The 17,994-nt window shown below is 45.5% G+C and overlaps 1 protein-coding gene across 2 annotated transcripts in view; it reads right to left on the minus strand.

The window, feature by feature from the left end:
- Positions 1-17,994, minus strand: part of TMEM201 (transmembrane protein 201) — a 29,423-nt gene that overhangs the window by 4,464 nt on the left and 6,965 nt on the right. For both annotated transcript variants that reach the window (XM_020782229.3, XM_020782231.3), the window contains exons 2-10: positions 15,383-15,503; positions 14,856-15,050; positions 12,555-12,731; positions 11,682-12,067; positions 10,785-10,988; positions 3,663-3,886; positions 3,024-3,095; positions 1,075-1,353; positions 16-147 (exon numbers count right to left, since the gene is read on the minus strand). In XM_020782229.3, coding sequence (XP_020637888.3) covers positions 16-147; positions 1,075-1,353; positions 3,024-3,095; positions 3,663-3,886; positions 10,785-10,988; positions 11,682-12,067; positions 12,555-12,731; positions 14,856-15,050; positions 15,383-15,503 — 1,790 coding nt within the window. The remainder of the gene's footprint in view (positions 1-15; positions 148-1,074; positions 1,354-3,023; positions 3,096-3,662; positions 3,887-10,784; positions 10,989-11,681; positions 12,068-12,554; positions 12,732-14,855; positions 15,051-15,382; positions 15,504-17,994) is intronic.

Below are 17,994 nucleotides of genomic sequence, written 5' to 3' on the forward strand. Positions count from 1 at the left end.
GGGGCTGGAACTCACCCTTCCAGCTGGCCGGCTCTTCCCCGTTGGTCGTGGTGTCCACCACACAGCTGGACGAGTGCGAGGAGCTGTCGCCCTTCTTAATGGAGCCGTTGCTCCCGATGCTTCCTGCCTCGGCCACAGCTCTCATATCTACGGAGAAAGAAAAATTGGTGCCTCTTAAAATGAATACAGTACATGCACATACACCCATTGCTGGGTGGGTTTTATTTATTTATTGTCCATTTTATGGGTTAACTTTGTCATGCTTATACTTGTTCTCCTTAAGAATACAAACAGCTCCCGGGAGTGTCCCTCGTCCTCCTCCCTCCACACTCTTCGTATCCTCATGACCCCCTTGTGAGGTAGACCGAACGAGACCAGCTGAAGGCCAGGCAGGCCGCTGAGGCAGGATCTGAACCCGGCCTCCTGAGGTCTAGCCCAAGCATCTGGCCCCGCGTGGGCTCTATAGGATCGACCATCCAAAGTGTTGTGGAGGCCGGAGAGAGCAGGTTGCTCAGTGTCTCCGGCAATGGGGTAGACCTCTTTGCCCCAGCTGAAGGCAGCAGGCTGGCTAAGCGGGCGCACGGGGGCAGTCCTGTGGCACTTCGGTCTTTGCTCCAAGATCTTCGCTGCTGCCTCTCAGATTTTGTTGCCTGAGGCAAGGGGCACACTCTGCCGAACGACAGGGCCGGCCCTATGGAGCTGTCAGGGCCAGATAAAGGGGTGTGGCTAATGGAACCTGAATTTGAGTGAGTGGGTTTCATTCGTTATCCGAAAGACTGCTGGTCTTAAGCCTTAAGGTGATGGGGAAGGCAGACCGTATTTTAAACCAGCCCCAGCCAATCCAGAAGCTTCATGCTGCCTGCCAATCACAGGACCCCATGATGTAGACTCATGAAATTTTCCAAAACAAGTCTCAAACGTGTGGGCAATCAAGTTTCTAGTCCTTCACAAGGACACAGCCAACTCCAGGACAGGAGGGGGGGAACTAGGGGATTATGGGCTTTGTAGTCCCTCAAAGCAACTTTCCCAAGCTTGGAGAGGTATCCCGTACTCATCCCCAAGAGATTATTTTACCGTGCATTCCCCGGTCACTGAGGTTCCGCTTTGTGTAGGCCGTCAAATCGGAGGTAAAGACGTTGTTTTCTGAGTGGGCCATGTCTTCGCCGAGCCGATGTTCAGTCTGGGCCGAGAAGAGCATCAGCCGGCGGCCATTCAGGTTGAGCCGTGCGGGGCTGATGAGGGGCCGGCGGTAACGCAGGGAGCCCGAACTGGATGTGACCGAGCCGGCTACCGATGGGGCTGGAGATGGCCCCGGGGAGGAGATGCAGCTCCCGGAGAGAAGGGGGAAATATTCTGGGGGGAAAAGGGACCAGCAGAGGAAAAGAGTCAAGACGAAGAGGAATTATGAAGCCATTTTTTCACATCTCTCTTTGATGACTTGTTTTTCTCCTATGCCAGAGGATGCTGTGCGCTATGCCAGAAATGTCTGTCTGTCGTGCCAGAATTATATATAAAAAAACAACAACAACATATTTGGGATTAATGTATACTTTTCTTCCTTTTTATGGGGCTGTGTGTATTTTTTTTTAATAAACCCAATGAAGGTTTTAGCAATTCTTAAGCTTTCCAAGGCAGGTTGGAAATATATCAAATCCCTCGTCCCCTGATTTTTCTCTACGAAAGCAACTTCCTGCAGATCTGTACAGCACCGACACCCCTCCCCATGCTTATATTTCCACTTTTTATATTTTCAATTTTCTCCATTAGCTGCTGCATTTCTTTCCAAGACCTCAGTTATGTTGGGCTTTCACGGCATGAAAAAGGAGCATCATTTTACTGAAGGAGAGAATGCATCCCCATTTAAAAACTTCTAAACTGGCACAGAGATGCGGTCCCATTCAAAAGAGAGGGCTGTCAAAGGAGGAGGTTAATTTTCCAGGACAGACAACAACTTTCCAGCAGCTAAGAACCTTGCTAACAGGTATTCTAATTCGTACCAAAATACAGTTGAGATATGAAAGGTGAAGAAGGATCAGACGGGGGTCAAAGGGGCAACACACTTTCCACAAAGCCAGTATGTAAGAGAATAGTTTGATTCTTTGTTTCTCTGCAAAACAAAGATAAAAGAATCTAGAAAAAGAAAACCCTCTTTAACTTTGCATTGCTGGCAATAATGTACACCGACAAACCCAAACAATCTACAGAGAGGTTTCGAAATTGGATCTAAACATTGCCAGCTTTTTGCATGCAAAACAAGATTTATCATACACGGGGCAAGCCTGAACATTTTTTCCCCTCTGGAAATAATTCCCTCTGCATTCAACTTGGTGAAACACAAGGTTTCGTGTTAAAAGAGAGAGGTGGGTTTAATCTTTAATCTGGAGGCTAATTTCCTTTTCCTATGCATGAAAAAAATGACAAAACAAAAAAGCTAGACTGCACACCATTTCTGGAATTCTGTTTTTTTGTTTTGTTCTCAGGTCTTTGGAGAAGACCCCTGGACCCCTTTTCCTAGCCGAAATGATGCTCCTCGGTAAGTGTCCAACGCAATAAAATATTTTGCACCTATCCTGCTTTGAATGCTCAAAGCAAACACAGTGAAAGCTTGGGAGGAATGATTTTGCTTGGAGTTTGTTTTTTGGCGGTGTGTTTAAGGATCGGGCAAACCAGACAAAGGCTGAAATCCTGTTGCTTAGGGTCACAAGTCACGCTAAGGCAGTCCCCATTGGGTCAGGAAGGCGCTGGGGAGTCAGCCCTTCTTTCCAAGTTCAATGAATTCTAACAGACGTACTCAAGGTGTGATTTACTACCCTAAACAACAGGATTTCAGCTGACATCTGTGAAGAGCTAACAAGGTGGACCATCTAAACTCACGTGGAGAGAAGGAACCTATGGAGGTTGCAAAGCGTCTGGAATAAAGAATTTTGTACATTGAGGAAGTTCAGTAACTTTTTTGCACCCGTGGACCTCAAACTTTTGCACGTTTTTGAGAATTTGGGGGAAGGGGGGGGATGTTCTCCCACCTGACGCAGGCACCTCCTTAGAGAAGGACATCTGAGAGGGTGGACGACTCCCGCTGAACAAGTAGCCAGAATCTTGGGGGGGAAAAAAAATTAAAATAGAAATTAAGATACATCATGGGAACAGCAGCTGCACAGAAAAAGGGAGCAACTGTTTTTTTTAAAAAAATCAAATGTCTTTTAAAAGTTGATCACATGGAGGCTGTTTTGAGGGCTGTCTGGCTGAGATGGAGTAATAGGAACTAATAGAAATAAAGAGAATGATAACAATAATAGCGACTATCATTCCCTAAGGCCAGGGTGGATAAAAATCAGCAATTTTAAAAAAAATATTTAAAATTTTTTAAAAGATCTTTTTGAATTAAATGGTCAAAAATCAGATTCTTAAAATTCAAGTCATGATTTATAGCAATTTGATTCAAATCAAATCCACCCTTGCTCAAGGTTAATGATTTATAGGGATCATGACTCTATTAAAGATTAGGTCCTCTGTCTGGAAATTCTGATGAGAACCGCAAAGCCCCGCAGCTTTAAAAAAAGAAATCTGGAACATAATGGCATTGCTTTTGGGTTAAAACATACAGAAGACTCGTAGAACCTTGGAAAGGAAACGGGAGTGTCTATGGAACCAAGATATCTTACCAGTCCTGGCCAAAGAAGGAATCGTGCCCAGCGAGAGGGCCCGATTCAGCCGTCCAGGAAGAGAGGAAGACGATGTTCGCCGTGGGGATCGGAAGAGCTGTTGGCTGGTAAACTGCAGCACGCTGGGTGGCGACGGGATGAAGACAGATGGGGATGCAGGGGGATACGGGAAACCGATCTCTGTGCCGCTGGGGAACGCGGAGATGGAATCCCCAGAGAGATACCTGTGGGTGAGATACGAAAGAAAGCAATTTGAACCCAGGCAGAAGAACCAAATATGGGTTCCGGTTCTCCAAAGCGTCTTTCGTGGGGTAGTCTCGTCCCATCATGGGGTACCCCGTTTCAGCATCTGATGGGTCACGGGCAGGATGTCAAAGAAGTCAGTTGCAGGGGATATTTCGCCACCCGAATTCTAACATATGCTTTGAATTCTTTCAGGGGTTTTAAAATAACACACCTCCCAATGATTTCAACGTAAAAAACTTCCAAACAACCCTGTAAGGTAGGACGGTGTTCACCACATATTGCAGATGGCAGGGCACTACCACTTGAAGCACGCCTGATCTCTTCTGGTTTTGGAAATTAAGAGGGTTCAGAATACCAAAATCCCCCGGAGGGCCTGAGGCTACCTGCAAAAATAACACTACTATTTCCTAGTATTTACTTACAAGTTCATGAGTGGTTGTTATGCGCTTTCAAGTTGCTTCCGACTTATGCCGACCCTACGAATGAGCAATTTCCAAAATGTCCTGTGAAACTGAAGCCTGTGGCTTCCTTTAAGTAGTCAATCCATCTTGCATTGGGGTCTTCCTCTTTTCCTGCTGCCTTCCACCTGTCCCCAGCATTACTGTCTTGTCCACAGAATCCTGCCTTCTCAGGATGTGCCCAAAGCAGAACAACCTCGGGCTCAACATTTTTTCCTCCAGAGATACTTCAGACTTGAATTGATCCGGACCCACTGTAAGTTCCTTCTTTTTACCTTTCCTTTTTTTAAAAAATAAAAGTACAGCAAGCAGTTTCTGTAATATTTGTAAAAGGAGCTGGATATAACACCCGTCTAGAAAGACCATGATAAAAACAGCATGTTTCCAGCTTAATCATTTATATGTAACTTGTGTTGGCCGGTCCTAACACGTGGATTTTTTAAAAAATTACCTTTAAAACCTTGGAATGTGTAAAGTATTCAGAAGCAACAAAATGATCCATGGATGGATCAAGTGCCGTGAGTTTAAAAAGTGGTTACAAGCATCAAAAACATTAAACCCGCACGGGAATGAACTAAAGCCCTCCGTCTTCTTTCTTTTAAAAGTTCTGCAATGTGTTCCCCTTGACTTTTCAATGAAAAAAGTCAGCTGAAGAAGCTAAAAATACCTCCAACAGTTCCTGATAGCTAAGAATTATGGGATGACATGGAAGCCTCCTTTACAAAAGCCAGTGCCGGGTGAGAAAATAACCCAGATTCGTTTCAAAAGAGTCTCATGATGAACCCATGAATCTGTGCCAGAAAAGGGGGTCTAATTAATTCTAAAATTCAAAGTCCAGTCTTATAAAATAAAAAAAACAGGGGCTGCAGGTATTCAGTGGAAGGGAACAATTTGATTTCACAGAGGCGGGTGTGGATCAGTGCCAAGCAAGCGTAAGCAAACGGGGTCATTAAGGCTGCAATCCCAGGCTGGTTTCCTTGACCGTAAATCCCCGAGGAAAAAAAGGAAGATCTGTTTACAGTAAACCTGAGATGAGACGGCGGTGCTTTATCAGTGCAGAAGACATCTCAAGTTATTATGACCTTAACAAAGAAAAAAAAAAGAGGAGAGAAACTCACTGTTCTGATTTTGCAGAAAATACTGAAACCTCGTGAGTCCATTGCGGCTCCTCAAGTGAGAGAAAAGAGCATCCTTTGGCTTTACAGCCCCTTGGGGGAAATCTTAAGATCCGCCAACGGAATGCTTCACATTCCGATTCCGGCAGCCGGGATAGGCCAGCCGCCCAGGTTCATCTGCATGCCGCCTTGCTATTGGCTAAGAACATCCAGGGAAGGTGGTTCCCTACAAGTGTCGGAATGCCAAAAAGATGCCCGGCTGTCTTTTTTTCTTTCTCCTTTTTTTAGCTACCCTCGGAAGACCAAAAAAAAAAATCTGAAAATAAATATGATTCCCCCCCTTCCTTTTAAGTATGGCTGAAGGTAGAACCCGGTACTGCTTACCAGACTCGAGGTTGGTTGCTGGATGAAGCCAGAAGCATAGCATGTTCCACCATGCCGTAAAATAATAATAATAATAAAAAATCAACCGAGAAGTACCTTACGAATCTCAAATAATCTTAAAGGTGGGGGGAAAGCTGGCATCCGGCCTCCCACTGAATGGGCCTCCTCCTCCAGAGCAGAAATTATGGTGGCTTTTTTTCTTCATTTTATTTACCAAATCATGGTATGTACTGGAGATGGCACTAATTTCATTGTAAGAAAGTACAATGACAATAAAGTAAATTCACTTTTTTTAAAAAATTGATTCTTGCACAGTCATCAGAGTGAAAAACTAAAGGTCGGCATGAGAATCCAACTGTATTTGCGGGTGGGAAAAACCAGGAGTGACCTTTGTTTAACAGAGAGGAAGTTTTGACTTCATTCTATCAGATTGTGGTCTATATTCAACATCTGTGAATATGGTTTCCCTTCCTGATATATATATATATAGTAAAGATGGCAGTATTTGTTGTCTACTGTCCTGCACCCAACACTGGTTGAGGGATTAAATGCTGGATGAGATCTCAGGGAAATCCAAATTCAAAACTCTGTCAAGCCCTGAAACTGGCAGGGGCCCTCTGTAAGGATTAAGGATGAAGAAGATGAGCCAGGTAGGTTACCTTGAGCCCATCCCCAAGTAAAGTGATGGATAGATGTAACCCTTTAGCTAATAACCATCCCAGCCAGATGCCAACTAAAGCAGCCCAGCTTTGGACGGCTGTCTGATTCTAAAAATGAAAAAATCGAGGAAGTGAAGAAAAAATATATATATATTCCAAAATACTGAAGAGAAGACACAATTTGGCCGGGCAAGGTGTCTCGAGTTCCACGTTGGGCTGAAATGGACATCAGGGACTAAGCTATGCAGGAAGATTGCAGCCCAAGACCATGGAGAGCGGCTGCCAGCCAGAGTAGACCATACTGGATTAGCCACATGAATGGATCGGCATAGTTTTTGAGTTGGATCTCTCTCCAAGGGGAAATGGCACGGGGCCATCAGCTGCCAATCCCCCCAAGGGCAGCACTGCTATAAGCTCTGATCAGGCCAGACAGATCTCAGATTGGGGTACTATCTGCATGTCAGGGACGATGGGAACTGGAGTCAACCCGTAGCAGCAGGAGGGCCACTTCATGGAGCATGAGTGATTTTTTTTACTCCTATTATTTTGCCCAACACAGAAAAGTGTGTCACGCCTTGCCCACCAGCTCTGAGAAGTGTGAAAATTTAGTGTGCATGTGTTACTTTCAGTACTTCATTAAAAGCCTTTCTAAACAGCAGCCAAGAAATTTGTTTTTAAAAAAGGAGCTGGTATGGAACGTTTGGGCAAAAGGCCTTCTATTGTCCATATAGATCTTTTAGAATCTGGAGGCCTTCGGAACAAGCTACTAGTCCTGAAGGTACAGAAGCATTCAAGTGTGTTGTTTTTGCCTCTCAGGAGGGGCTCAACAAGATCCCCCAATCTGCATTAATGGTCACAGGGGGAGAGGGGGGGGGGAGAAGGGTCTCTCACATTGTTTTTTAAACTTTGAAATACACATCTGCCTGGGTTAGGAATGGTGAATGCAAACAAGGAGGGGAAAACAAACCAACAGCTTTTTAAAAAAAACAGGCCAGAGAGTCAAAAAAACACAGTTGAAAAGAGTTATGGCTAAGGAGCCCTTTATTGTCAAAACTTGGCAGCTCAAGTAGTGTTTACAACAATTATAGTGTTAACTAGACAATTAGGCACAGTTATGCTATATAAAATATGAGAGTATTTTAAAGCTTAATATAATAATAATTATAAATACCGATAATAATAATATAAATAGAGACACCATTTTCAATATGGGATAGTGTACACAGTGCTGAATTTTTTTTCTAAGTGCTCACAACCCACAATTCTTTTAGAGAACAGGATGGAAATTAGGTTTACAGTGAAAAGGGATTTTTTTAAACCGATGAACAAGGCAGATTCTCCACAATCCTGCTGAAGGAGCAAAGAAAACCGGCAGTAAAACTAGGATGATGAGAAAAGGCACGCAGGAAATGCATCTCACAGGATCTGAAAAACCTGGGAGGTCTGTTGTAGTTATCCTCTTTACTCCCCGTTCTCTGGGCCGCATCCTGTTCAAAACCTGCCATTTTGGTGAGATGGGGCGCTGTGGCTCACAGCATGGAGGGTAACCACCCCTCCCTGCTTCACCAAAGCTATCCAACAATTCCTGCTGTCGCCCATGTTTCATCTGACTGCGAGGAAGCTTAAACCATGATTCCAGCTGAAAACAGTGCTTTGCGGAAACCATGGTTTGGTGTGACACCTATGTGAGGCCGCAAACATGGCATAAGCCGGGCTACCATGATCTCCCACAAATTCCCCATGATGGGAAAAGAACCCCCTTGTCCACTGTAAATTTGTTTCACAGTAAAGACGTGAAACTTCAGAACGGATCCTGCGTTTCCTTGCAATTAAGACATCCAACAGGCTAGCAGAAGAGCAAATTTTTTCACAGCAGAGTGGGGTAAGCGACAGATATGTTGTCAAATGTTGAATGAACAGCAAGGAAACCCAGCGGTGTTGCTAACCCCAGGATGTCTCCCCTCACGTCTGCCTTAAAATGTTCATGTTTTTAAAAGGGGGATCAGATGGAATACGTGTTGGATATAATAATCTCTAAAAAGAAACCATTCCACTGATGTTATAAGCATGAGCACTGACTACAGAGAACGATAGAGAGAAACATACACACTCGCGCAAAACCAGGGTGAAAACGAAGCTGTAAGAAAGATCAGGTCGGGGAGGAAGTGAGGACAATGTAGAATATTGGAAGTAAAATCACAATTTGGAAAAATTGTTTTTGGACCCAACTTGGAGAATCCCCCAGTCTGGAGGGGCTTTGCCTATTTTGGGCAAGAATTGTCATTTCCAAGAAAAGCATGAGTAAAATGTAACATTAAAGGGGGGGGGGGGGAAACAGCACACACACACTCACATGCGCGCACACACACACACACACAAGGAGGTTTAAAAGCATGCCAAACCTTTTTCAAACAATCAAATAAGTATCCTTTAAGTATTTTTAAATACTTGGTTTCGAAACTAGTGTTAGATTATATGATGGACAAAATTTAAAATATGGATTGCACAGGGTTATAAAAACTTTTACAAGTGCCTTCATGTACCTGAGCTTTCCAAGATTATGGAGTAACATGTCATACAGACTACACTCTTATGCTACTTCATATTACAAGGTGTTCACCTTAATTAAAAACAAAACGAAATGAAACAAACTTTCTGTGTTCACAAGGGATCCCAACAATATTTAAATTATCCCAAAGAGCACCGCCACAATACCTCAGAATTGGGGAAGGGGCAGGAAAGCTGCTGATGTTCCAGATTACAAATCCCATCTTCACTAGCTAACCATCTATCTCCACCTGGCCAATGGATGATGGAACTTGTAACCCAATGATGCCCGTTCTGGGCCCTAGGAAGACAGTCTGGTGATCCATCATTCTGTTATAGGATTAGGGCAAGAAGAAAAAAAAAAGATGCCTGCAACTTATCAAAGCAAGAATGAAAACTGAGAAGCGACACGTTCAAAAGATTTGCATGGATCAACCTGGAGAACGGCTCAAAGAAAGACTGACCAGGCAGTGTCAAATCACCTAGGCAATTTTCATGGGCACAGCAGCTGCCAAAACAGACACGAGACAGTTTATATACCACAAGCTATTCCTGCTTTCTCACCGCCTTTTCTCCGTAGGGTGAACAAAGATTAGCATGAGAGGTAACAGTTAAGTCCAGTTACAGAAAAGGTGACTGATCACAATGGAGGGCTGTTTGTTAATTAAACCACACGTACACACAGAGAGTTATTTCTGTTATATCTGGAGTTGCATCAAACAAACAGGTTGCAGCATGCTGTTAATTGAAGACAGGCAATTAAGAGCAAAGAAATTGCCCATGCACATCCACTGCTACCCATGTAGTATCACTAAATAGAACCAGTTAAACAAATGCTAGAAATAACAACCGTGGGACTCCAGAAATGTGTTATCAGTATTAAAAAAAAGTGGGGCACGCCAAACTGAAACCAAGCCACTGCATCCCAATGCACACACAAAACCACAGCAAAAAAAGGCAAAAAACTCCCAAAATTAGGTTTATGGTATACAGTTTAAACCAGTTCCAATCCAATTTTAAGGATTAGGGCTCCTAATGAACAAAAGAGCCCTCAAAGGCTTTTTGTGGCTAGGTTTCTTGAGCAAAAAGAAAAATTATAACCCTTTGTTAAAAATAAGCACTTCTAACAAACTAAGATCAAAAAAAGCTATGCGCCCAGTTCTGGGCATTCTTTCAAGGAAGCCAGAGCGATGAAACTGTTTCAAACCGGTTTAAGAGACTGCAGAACCAAAGGCGAAGGTGGGAAAGACATACGGGGTACAGGACAGGAAAATTAATTCCCGGTAGCCCTCAAATTAAGAAAGTACAGAAAAATTTCTCATAGGAACAACAATCTGGATGGATTAGATTGATTAAATGGAGCAGTGAGTAGCAACCTTATTCTTCTGGTTTTGGAAATGCAGTTTTAGCATCTGGGAACGAGGTGGAAGACGAGAAAACAGCTCAGGCCACCCCCACCCTGTTTTTGCTACAGCCATCTGCCCAAATGGAGAGGGGGGGAGAAAGATCTCTCCTAGAGTTTTTCTAGAAGAAAAGCAAGGGGAAGTTTAAAGAAAATTGAAAAGGAAGAGAAAATTGGGGAGGCAGAAAGGAAGCACCACGCTCAGTAGTCCTGTGTTTTGGAAGGCTCGGATTACTATTATTATTACTATTGTTTTGTTTCCAGGATACGTGCGTCCCCCCACCCCCCACGGTCACTGTCCGGGCTCTGACCTTCGGGGTCGGGGTCTCCGCAGGGATGTTGGCTTCCGGGTGGCCACGGCTGCCGCGAAGCCCACCAGGCAGCAGAGGGAGGTGGTGCCAAACTTGGCCGTGTCTAGCCAGCTGGGGGGGTCCGTCTGCAGGTAGTTCTCGGCTAGGTGGAAACCCATCACCAGCAGCCACAGGACCGAGGCAAAGGCATCTATCCGTCGGAGCCTGGGGGGGGGGAGAGAAAGACAGGGTGGTAAAGCGTCGGCCACCACTGAGTGCACCGGGGGTAAGGGGGGGGAAGAAGAATCTACCATGAAGACACCCTGATGTGTTAAAAACCACCACTAAGGTGTGAAGCAGCATCCAGTTAAGCAGGGAAGCAATGAAACATTTGCAAACATTCGGGTTTATTAGAGAAAATAATCATGGAAAAAAGGCACTGCAATTTCAGTGATGACACCGGGGCCGGTCATTCTACCTTACAGGGTCGTTGTGACAAGAAAAGAGGGGAATGTGAACCTGAAGATTGTTGAAGGAAGAGGGGAACGTCTATAGAATAAGAACTTAAAGAAGGAAAAATTGTAACTCTAAGGGAGTTTTCCTCTAAAACGAGGTGTGGGCTGCTCCCTGTGACATTGTATGAGACCCAAAACTGATGCTTTAAAAAAATATAAAGTTTAGGGTCACGTGTTGTCCCTCTGGTTTCATTTTGAGGGGCCAATGTAGTTTTCTAGGACTGGACTCACGGCTGCCAGGCTGCCGGCACTTGTCCACACTTGATTTAAAAGGTTGGCAACCGTCGTTCTTAAGGCTGGAAATCTGTGCAGGCCAAGGCAACTGGGTTCAAGCCCACCCGATGATCCAAAGTTTGGGAAACCAACGCAGTAAGGGATAACCCAAGCATGCACGCCCATGTACCTGATGCGTCCCGCCAGCAGCATGGCCAGGAAACACGTCAGCAAGCCAAGGGCCACCACCGCCACCTGATGGTTCCTCCCATAGGACCAGGCTGTGCTCAGCGTCTCGACCACGTGCTCCGGTAACAGCCGGACCACCTCCTGCCAGCTCAGGATCTCCAGCAGAGTGCCGTTGCTAGGTGCCGGGACCCCTGGCGTGGCTTCCGTCCCGTTCCTGGCCAGCCCCGGGCTCGACGGAGCAGGAGGAGCGCCGGGCGCAGGGGAAAAGGGGTTGCCTGACCCATAAAGGGCCATGGTAACGAGGACAGTGCAGCTGAGGAAAGCCAGGAAGCGCAGGGCGATCACTTGAATGGGTGTGGTGGCTGATGAAGCCGCGGCATAAAAACTCTGCAAAGAGAAATACCTTCAGTCATACCTCCAGTTAAGCTGCTGGGGGGGGGGAGGCTGTGTCTGCTGCCAGAGGGGTGCGACGGCCACCTCCCTGTTTTCTCTGCATAAAGAAAGGACCAATACTTGGCTTTCCTAAGGCAGCTGTGGAGAGGGGGGGGAATCCCACTCCGGTCAAGACTCTGGATATCTGGGGGAAAGTAAATCCAATTTAAGTCCTATCTGGAAGCGAACAGCAGAGCATAATTGACTTCCATAAAGCCAGTTCAGAGAGAAAGGCAGAATGCAAATCGAATGGATGGATGGGTGGGATGTTCAAGTCCATTTTGCATTCTTATGACCGCCTGTGTTCCTCCACCCCTGCCAAGCCTTAGACCCTGTCCAGTGTGAACAACAATAGCTTCCTTTATTTGGCAGGATGCAGCAGTTTGTACTTCCTGTCTCGGACAGGAAGCAAGGGCTGCGGGAACAGGGCCCCCCTCCCTACCTGCATGCACGTCTTGTCAGTCTTCCGCTGGCTGAAGTGGTGCCGGAGCAAGAGGGCCCGCAGCTGGCGGTTCTGATGCTTGATGTAATATTCCACTGCTGCCTGGCAGGGGCGACACAGCTTGTACATCTGTTCCAAGTGATGCTTGTATACTTCAATCTCCTCATCATATTTGCCCTGCCCATGAGAGCCAGAAAGCGAGAGAGCAGGAGAAAAACACCAATAATCCAACCTGCTGTAAGGCAGCTTCTTACAGTTATGCATTTTTCCTTTTCCCTCCTCCTCGCCTTTTCCTTTTATGCCATGTCCTGATTTTTTAAAAAATTGGGCAAGCCCAAAAGTCTGCTTGGGTTTTACTGATGTGCCAGCCGCTTTGGAGCTGGTACAGCTCACTGAGAAAAGGCATATGGCTGTGAAACAATGGGCTGGAGGTAGCCCAGATTGCTCAAAGACTGTGTAGCTGACAGAGTTACCTGCCTGGCCATTTGCATGGATTGCACAGTCCTAGAGCGCCACCTGGAGGAAAGACTAGTAAATCAATCCTGAGTCTTTCAAACAGAGAAAACCTCAAGAAGACTTGACATGAGTCTGGAGTCAACAACACACAATTATTTTGCAATTATTCAGAAATTTCACGACATCAGTTTCATAATGACACCCGTCTGATTAAAACAGCTGAAAGAACCACATTTCCACACTGAAATGCTGGCAAGATTTGCATGCCACTCGAGTGGCTTTTTTAAAATGATTACACCGCATAACTTAGTGTAATAATTTTTAAGTTGACTTAAGCCAAGTAAACAGTGCATGAATTGTTCGGTTTGCAGCTGAATGGAATGTATAAGAAAAAAAATGAGAGCATTGCTGTTAAGTCACCATTGACTTAATTGATCAGTTATTAATTCAACGGCTTTGAGAGCTTTTCCACCTACAAAGCATGAGATGGAAAAGATAAGTACAAATAATATTATCTAAGAAATAATAAAAGTGAAAACATTCTGCTTTTTATTTGTATTTTAAATTTTTCTTTCTGTTTTAATATTGCTTCTTCTAGAAATTTAGCCAGAGGCAGTGGAATAAGGTTATCCATGTGCTCGGTCTTGCGTGTTTCCTTCCCCCCACACCCCGCAGGCTTTCTCTAGACAAAAAAACCCCTGCTTACGTTGCAGGCAGGGTGGGAAGAAAAAAATGCCCTTGGCTGCCACTGCTATCCCCAGCCGGTTGCCATGGCGCCGGGAATGTGGGGCAGGCCTTTCAAAGACAGAGACCGCCAGCCAGGTTAGGGTTACTGGCTAGAAAGGACAGAAGGAAGAAAGGAGGGGGGAAAAAACAAGGGGAGAAAGCAGTGTTACCTGCTGGACGATGCAGGAAAAAAAAAGACTAGAAAAAAACAGCTTGAGGATGACCCAGAAATGCAATGTGCAATTAGGTCACCCTGTCCTAATACTCAGGAGAAACATTTCTATCCCAATTTAAAAGCTACAACAGGACCCCCTTATCTGCAGAATCCGTATTTGCTGATTCACTTATCTGAAAATCTTGAAAACATTCAGAGAAAAACCCTAGAAATATGTGTTTCTAAAGAACATGAAGTTGCCAGAACTGGCCACACAAAGGAGCCAGAGACCATGCTATGCATGGCATTTTCTATTATTGGCGTTTTTCAGCATCCGCCAGGGGGCCCCTGGAACCTACTGTACTTCCTTACTTGCTTCCACCTTCAATTAAGCTGAAGGCAATGCAGGGACATGTTCTAAAAATGTCCTCATAAAAGTCCTATTAAAAAACAGAGGAATATAAGAAGCCACCTAATATCAAGTTGCCACTTTGCTTTGTGTCGCTCAGTCTTGCCAGCTCTGTTGCTGCCAATAGAGTTGGGTGACTTGAGAAATAATATGTAAGGGACTTTTCCAAGGGGAGCCCCATATCCTTGGGACCCCCTCCCCTGGGGAGACAGGCCTGGCCACCTCATTGCGGGTTCTTACAAACCAGCAAATAAACTCAAAAGACACATTTGTTCCAGTTTATGGTGGCGCTTAGAAATCATGTCTTGGCAGGCAGTGTTTTAAAGAAGCTTTTGAATGGATAGATGGATGGATGGATGGATGGATGGATGGATGGATGGATGGATGGATGGATTCCTAGCTTTTTTTGCTCTTATCTCTGATCCATGCCCAGAGATAAGAGATGAGGCAAATTAGAGCCCAGGAAGCTGTTGTATGGAAATCCACTCTGCCTAGCACCACAGCAAGTGTAGCATGAAACGGCAGCTCCAGTCTCCATCCCCATCCCCGATCATACCTCTTCCCTGGGCATGAAGGATGCCAGCTGCTTGATCTTCATTGTCTGGTAGCTGTTGCATTTTTTACACAGGAGAACCTGACTGCTCACCCACTGTTGGGGCTTGGTCGGGTCGTAGAAGGCGCTGGCCCCGGAGACGACGTGGTTGAGGTGCTCCATGTACTGGGCCGGGATCGGCTTGTTGTAGTCACCATTCTGCCGAGATGAAGCAAAAAAATAAAATAAAATCACGAGAAACTGGGGGGGGAGAGAAGCAGAGGCTCTTTCTACTGGATTCTCATTGTGTGAACTAGCATTTGCCCTAGGAACGTGTGTGAAACCTGGAGTTCAAGGGCAAGAGAGTCATTTGTGAATGAAATTATTAACTGGCAACCAGATGGGCTGAAAACCCCCAAGGGTGGAGTATTCCATTTATATACAAGGGCCATCTCTTCCACATTTCTTGAATGGAACTCAGGGCTGCGCAGTCCTTGCCCGTCCAGCGACCCTTGACCTTTGGCTCTAGAGAATTATGGGTGACGTTATACCTCTTGGAAACCGTTGTACTGCTCGCAGTTGGGGCAATCCCAACAATTGCGGTTGCCGTACGGCACCACGGTGTCCTGGTTGCAGAACCAACAGTTCACGGTCATGTGCGTCGGTTTCTTCCTGCAGGAGAGCAGAGGAGAAAAAAGCAGGTACTGAGTCCAAAAACCCAAGCATTAGCCCAGCAGGGTTAAGGGAGAGATGGGGTAAGGAGCAGGGCAATGTTTGGGACAGCAAAAAAAAAAGAAAAAGAAAAAGAAAAGAAAGAAAAAAAGAGGGCAAACATTCCTTCTTTTCTTCTTAATATAGGAGGAGGCCCCGAATCCACGTGGGATCGGTTCCCTGTGGATACCGAAACATGCGGATAGTTGCAAACACATAGCAAATACATTTTTAAAGTTTGATTCATGAATTCCTTTGTATGCTGAAAGGGACTTTTTTCCCCTATCAGAACCCCCCCTCTGCTTCTACCAAAGAATACGATTCTCTGTGCGTTTCTGCTCAAGTCATTCTGAAAAATCTGGAATGGATCTGCCAGAGTTTAAACTAGTTCAGGTGGTCCAGTTTCAAGGACAGCAGTTAAGTGAAAGAGCAGATACTGAGCCCATGGATAGGGAAGTCCTACTGTTGTTATACTTCGATCCACCGCTTTCAATAAATTCAAGGCAGCAAACATGGCGCTCCTTCTCTGATCTTTATCTTCGTAACAACCCTGGGAAGTACGTCAGCTTAAGGGCAGATGGCCACCTATTCAATTCTATTCTTTTCTATGTCTTATGTAACTGCATGGATGTCTCGGTACCTAGATTTACCTGCTTTCATTTCCTATCTTTGGAAAATGCTGTGCCTCTGTGATCATGAAGCATGTCCACATCTCTTTGACCATAAGCAACAATTGTAAAATGGTAACCTTAGATCAGTATCTGCGTGTGTTATCAAGCAATCACAAGCGTTTGTGGTGGAAAATACCAAATAAACGTAGCAAATTGCTGAAACAGACAATTGTTGGTGCAAAAAATAGTGAGGTTGGGGAGGTTTCTGGGCACCAAAGCAAGTTTGTACACGCACGCGCACACACACAGAGAGAGAGAGAGAGAGGTAGTAAAGTTCGTTTCATTTGTTTAGTCGTGTCCGACTCTTCGTGACCCCATGGACCAGAGCACGCCAGGCCCTCCTATCTTCCACTGTTGGCCAGGTTGCATTTTAAGAAGAAAACGGCTGTTCTGGATCCGACCCAAGCCTGTCTCCCCACCATGGTCAAATGGCCACCCTTAGCAAGCAGAACAAGAGAACAAAAGCCCCCGCCCGATGTTCCAGCAATTAACTTCAAAGACAATTAATTAATAGTACTCAGATCTGTTCCTAAGCAACTGCTACAGTTTGCACTTTGATTCTTCTTCAGTACGATAACTGAAAGAAGATGCATCCAAGCCAGGATTCTGCCTTCCTCAGAGGCCATGCGGGTGCCCTGTAGTGTGTGTCTACACGGCACTGTTATAGTGGTTTGAGACCACTTTAATTACCTTCATGCTGTCCTAAGGTGTCCTAGAAAACTGTAGTTTGGTGCGTCCTTACAACCCTTTACTAGAGAGATCTAGGAACACCCCCTGGATTTCAACAGAAAAGCTGAAGTCCTTCACCAAACTAAAAACCTAGGGTTCCATACGGTGCAGCCACAGAGGCAAAATGGTATCTAACTGCCCTCACTGTGCAGTGTAAACACACTTGGAGAAGTGTGATCTCTAATCCTGGATGTGATATTTTAGCCACCCTGGCTAATTAGCCACGAATCCCACCCACCCTCCACCAGTCTATCCAATCGAGCTGCATTTTCGACATCCAAAATGGCAGCCATCTGACATCCTGTGGCAAAGAGTTCCACAGTTGAACTACATGCTATGTGTAGAAGTATATATAAAGAGTGTATATGTGTGCATGAACTGAATTCTCCACTTTTTAGCTTTCCTGGGGGATCGCCTGAGGTGGGTTTACAAGGAGGCACAACTCTGCTATCGACCAATCACCTTTTCGCAAGCTCGTAAAGCCACAATCGTGGTAAGCCTGCCATAGAGATCAGCTTCTCCAACCTAATGACCCTTTTCGGTTGTCCCTTCCCACCACCCAGACCAGATATAAATCAAGCCAGGGGAGGAACGCAGGACAGTTGCCTCACAGGAAGTTCCTGCAAGGGAGCACTTCCTGTGGTTGCTAGGCACTCAAAAAGATGCAGCTATGGAGGAATGGAGGCCTGGTGCTGTTACCTAGCAACCAGAGGGCCTGCACTGCAGAGGCGCTAGGCCTCATCATGGGGAACAATTAATCTTGAGGCCTGCTTAGGAACATGGGAGGTGCGTCCTGAAACCTTAGCATCCTACCCACTTCCTATAAAGCGGGCAAGACATGAAGCAGCCTTCCCTTCCAGAACAAAAAAAAACCACGACGAAGAAAAAGATGGAAACAAGGGAAGATGGAGGGGACTGATATGTCAAGCGAGGCTTGGGGCCCTCCTGGCTGGACTCAAAAACCATCTCTCTTTTTCTGGGGGGGGGGGGAAATAAAAGGAAGAAGTAGCCTCTGGCCTTAAAGCCAACTGCAAAGAACAGCCATGAGGACA

This window comes from Pogona vitticeps, chromosome 7, assembly GCF_051106095.1.
Source record: "Pogona vitticeps strain Pit_001003342236 chromosome 7, PviZW2.1, whole genome shotgun sequence".
NCBI classification, from domain to species: domain Eukaryota; kingdom Metazoa; phylum Chordata; class Lepidosauria; order Squamata; family Agamidae; genus Pogona; species Pogona vitticeps.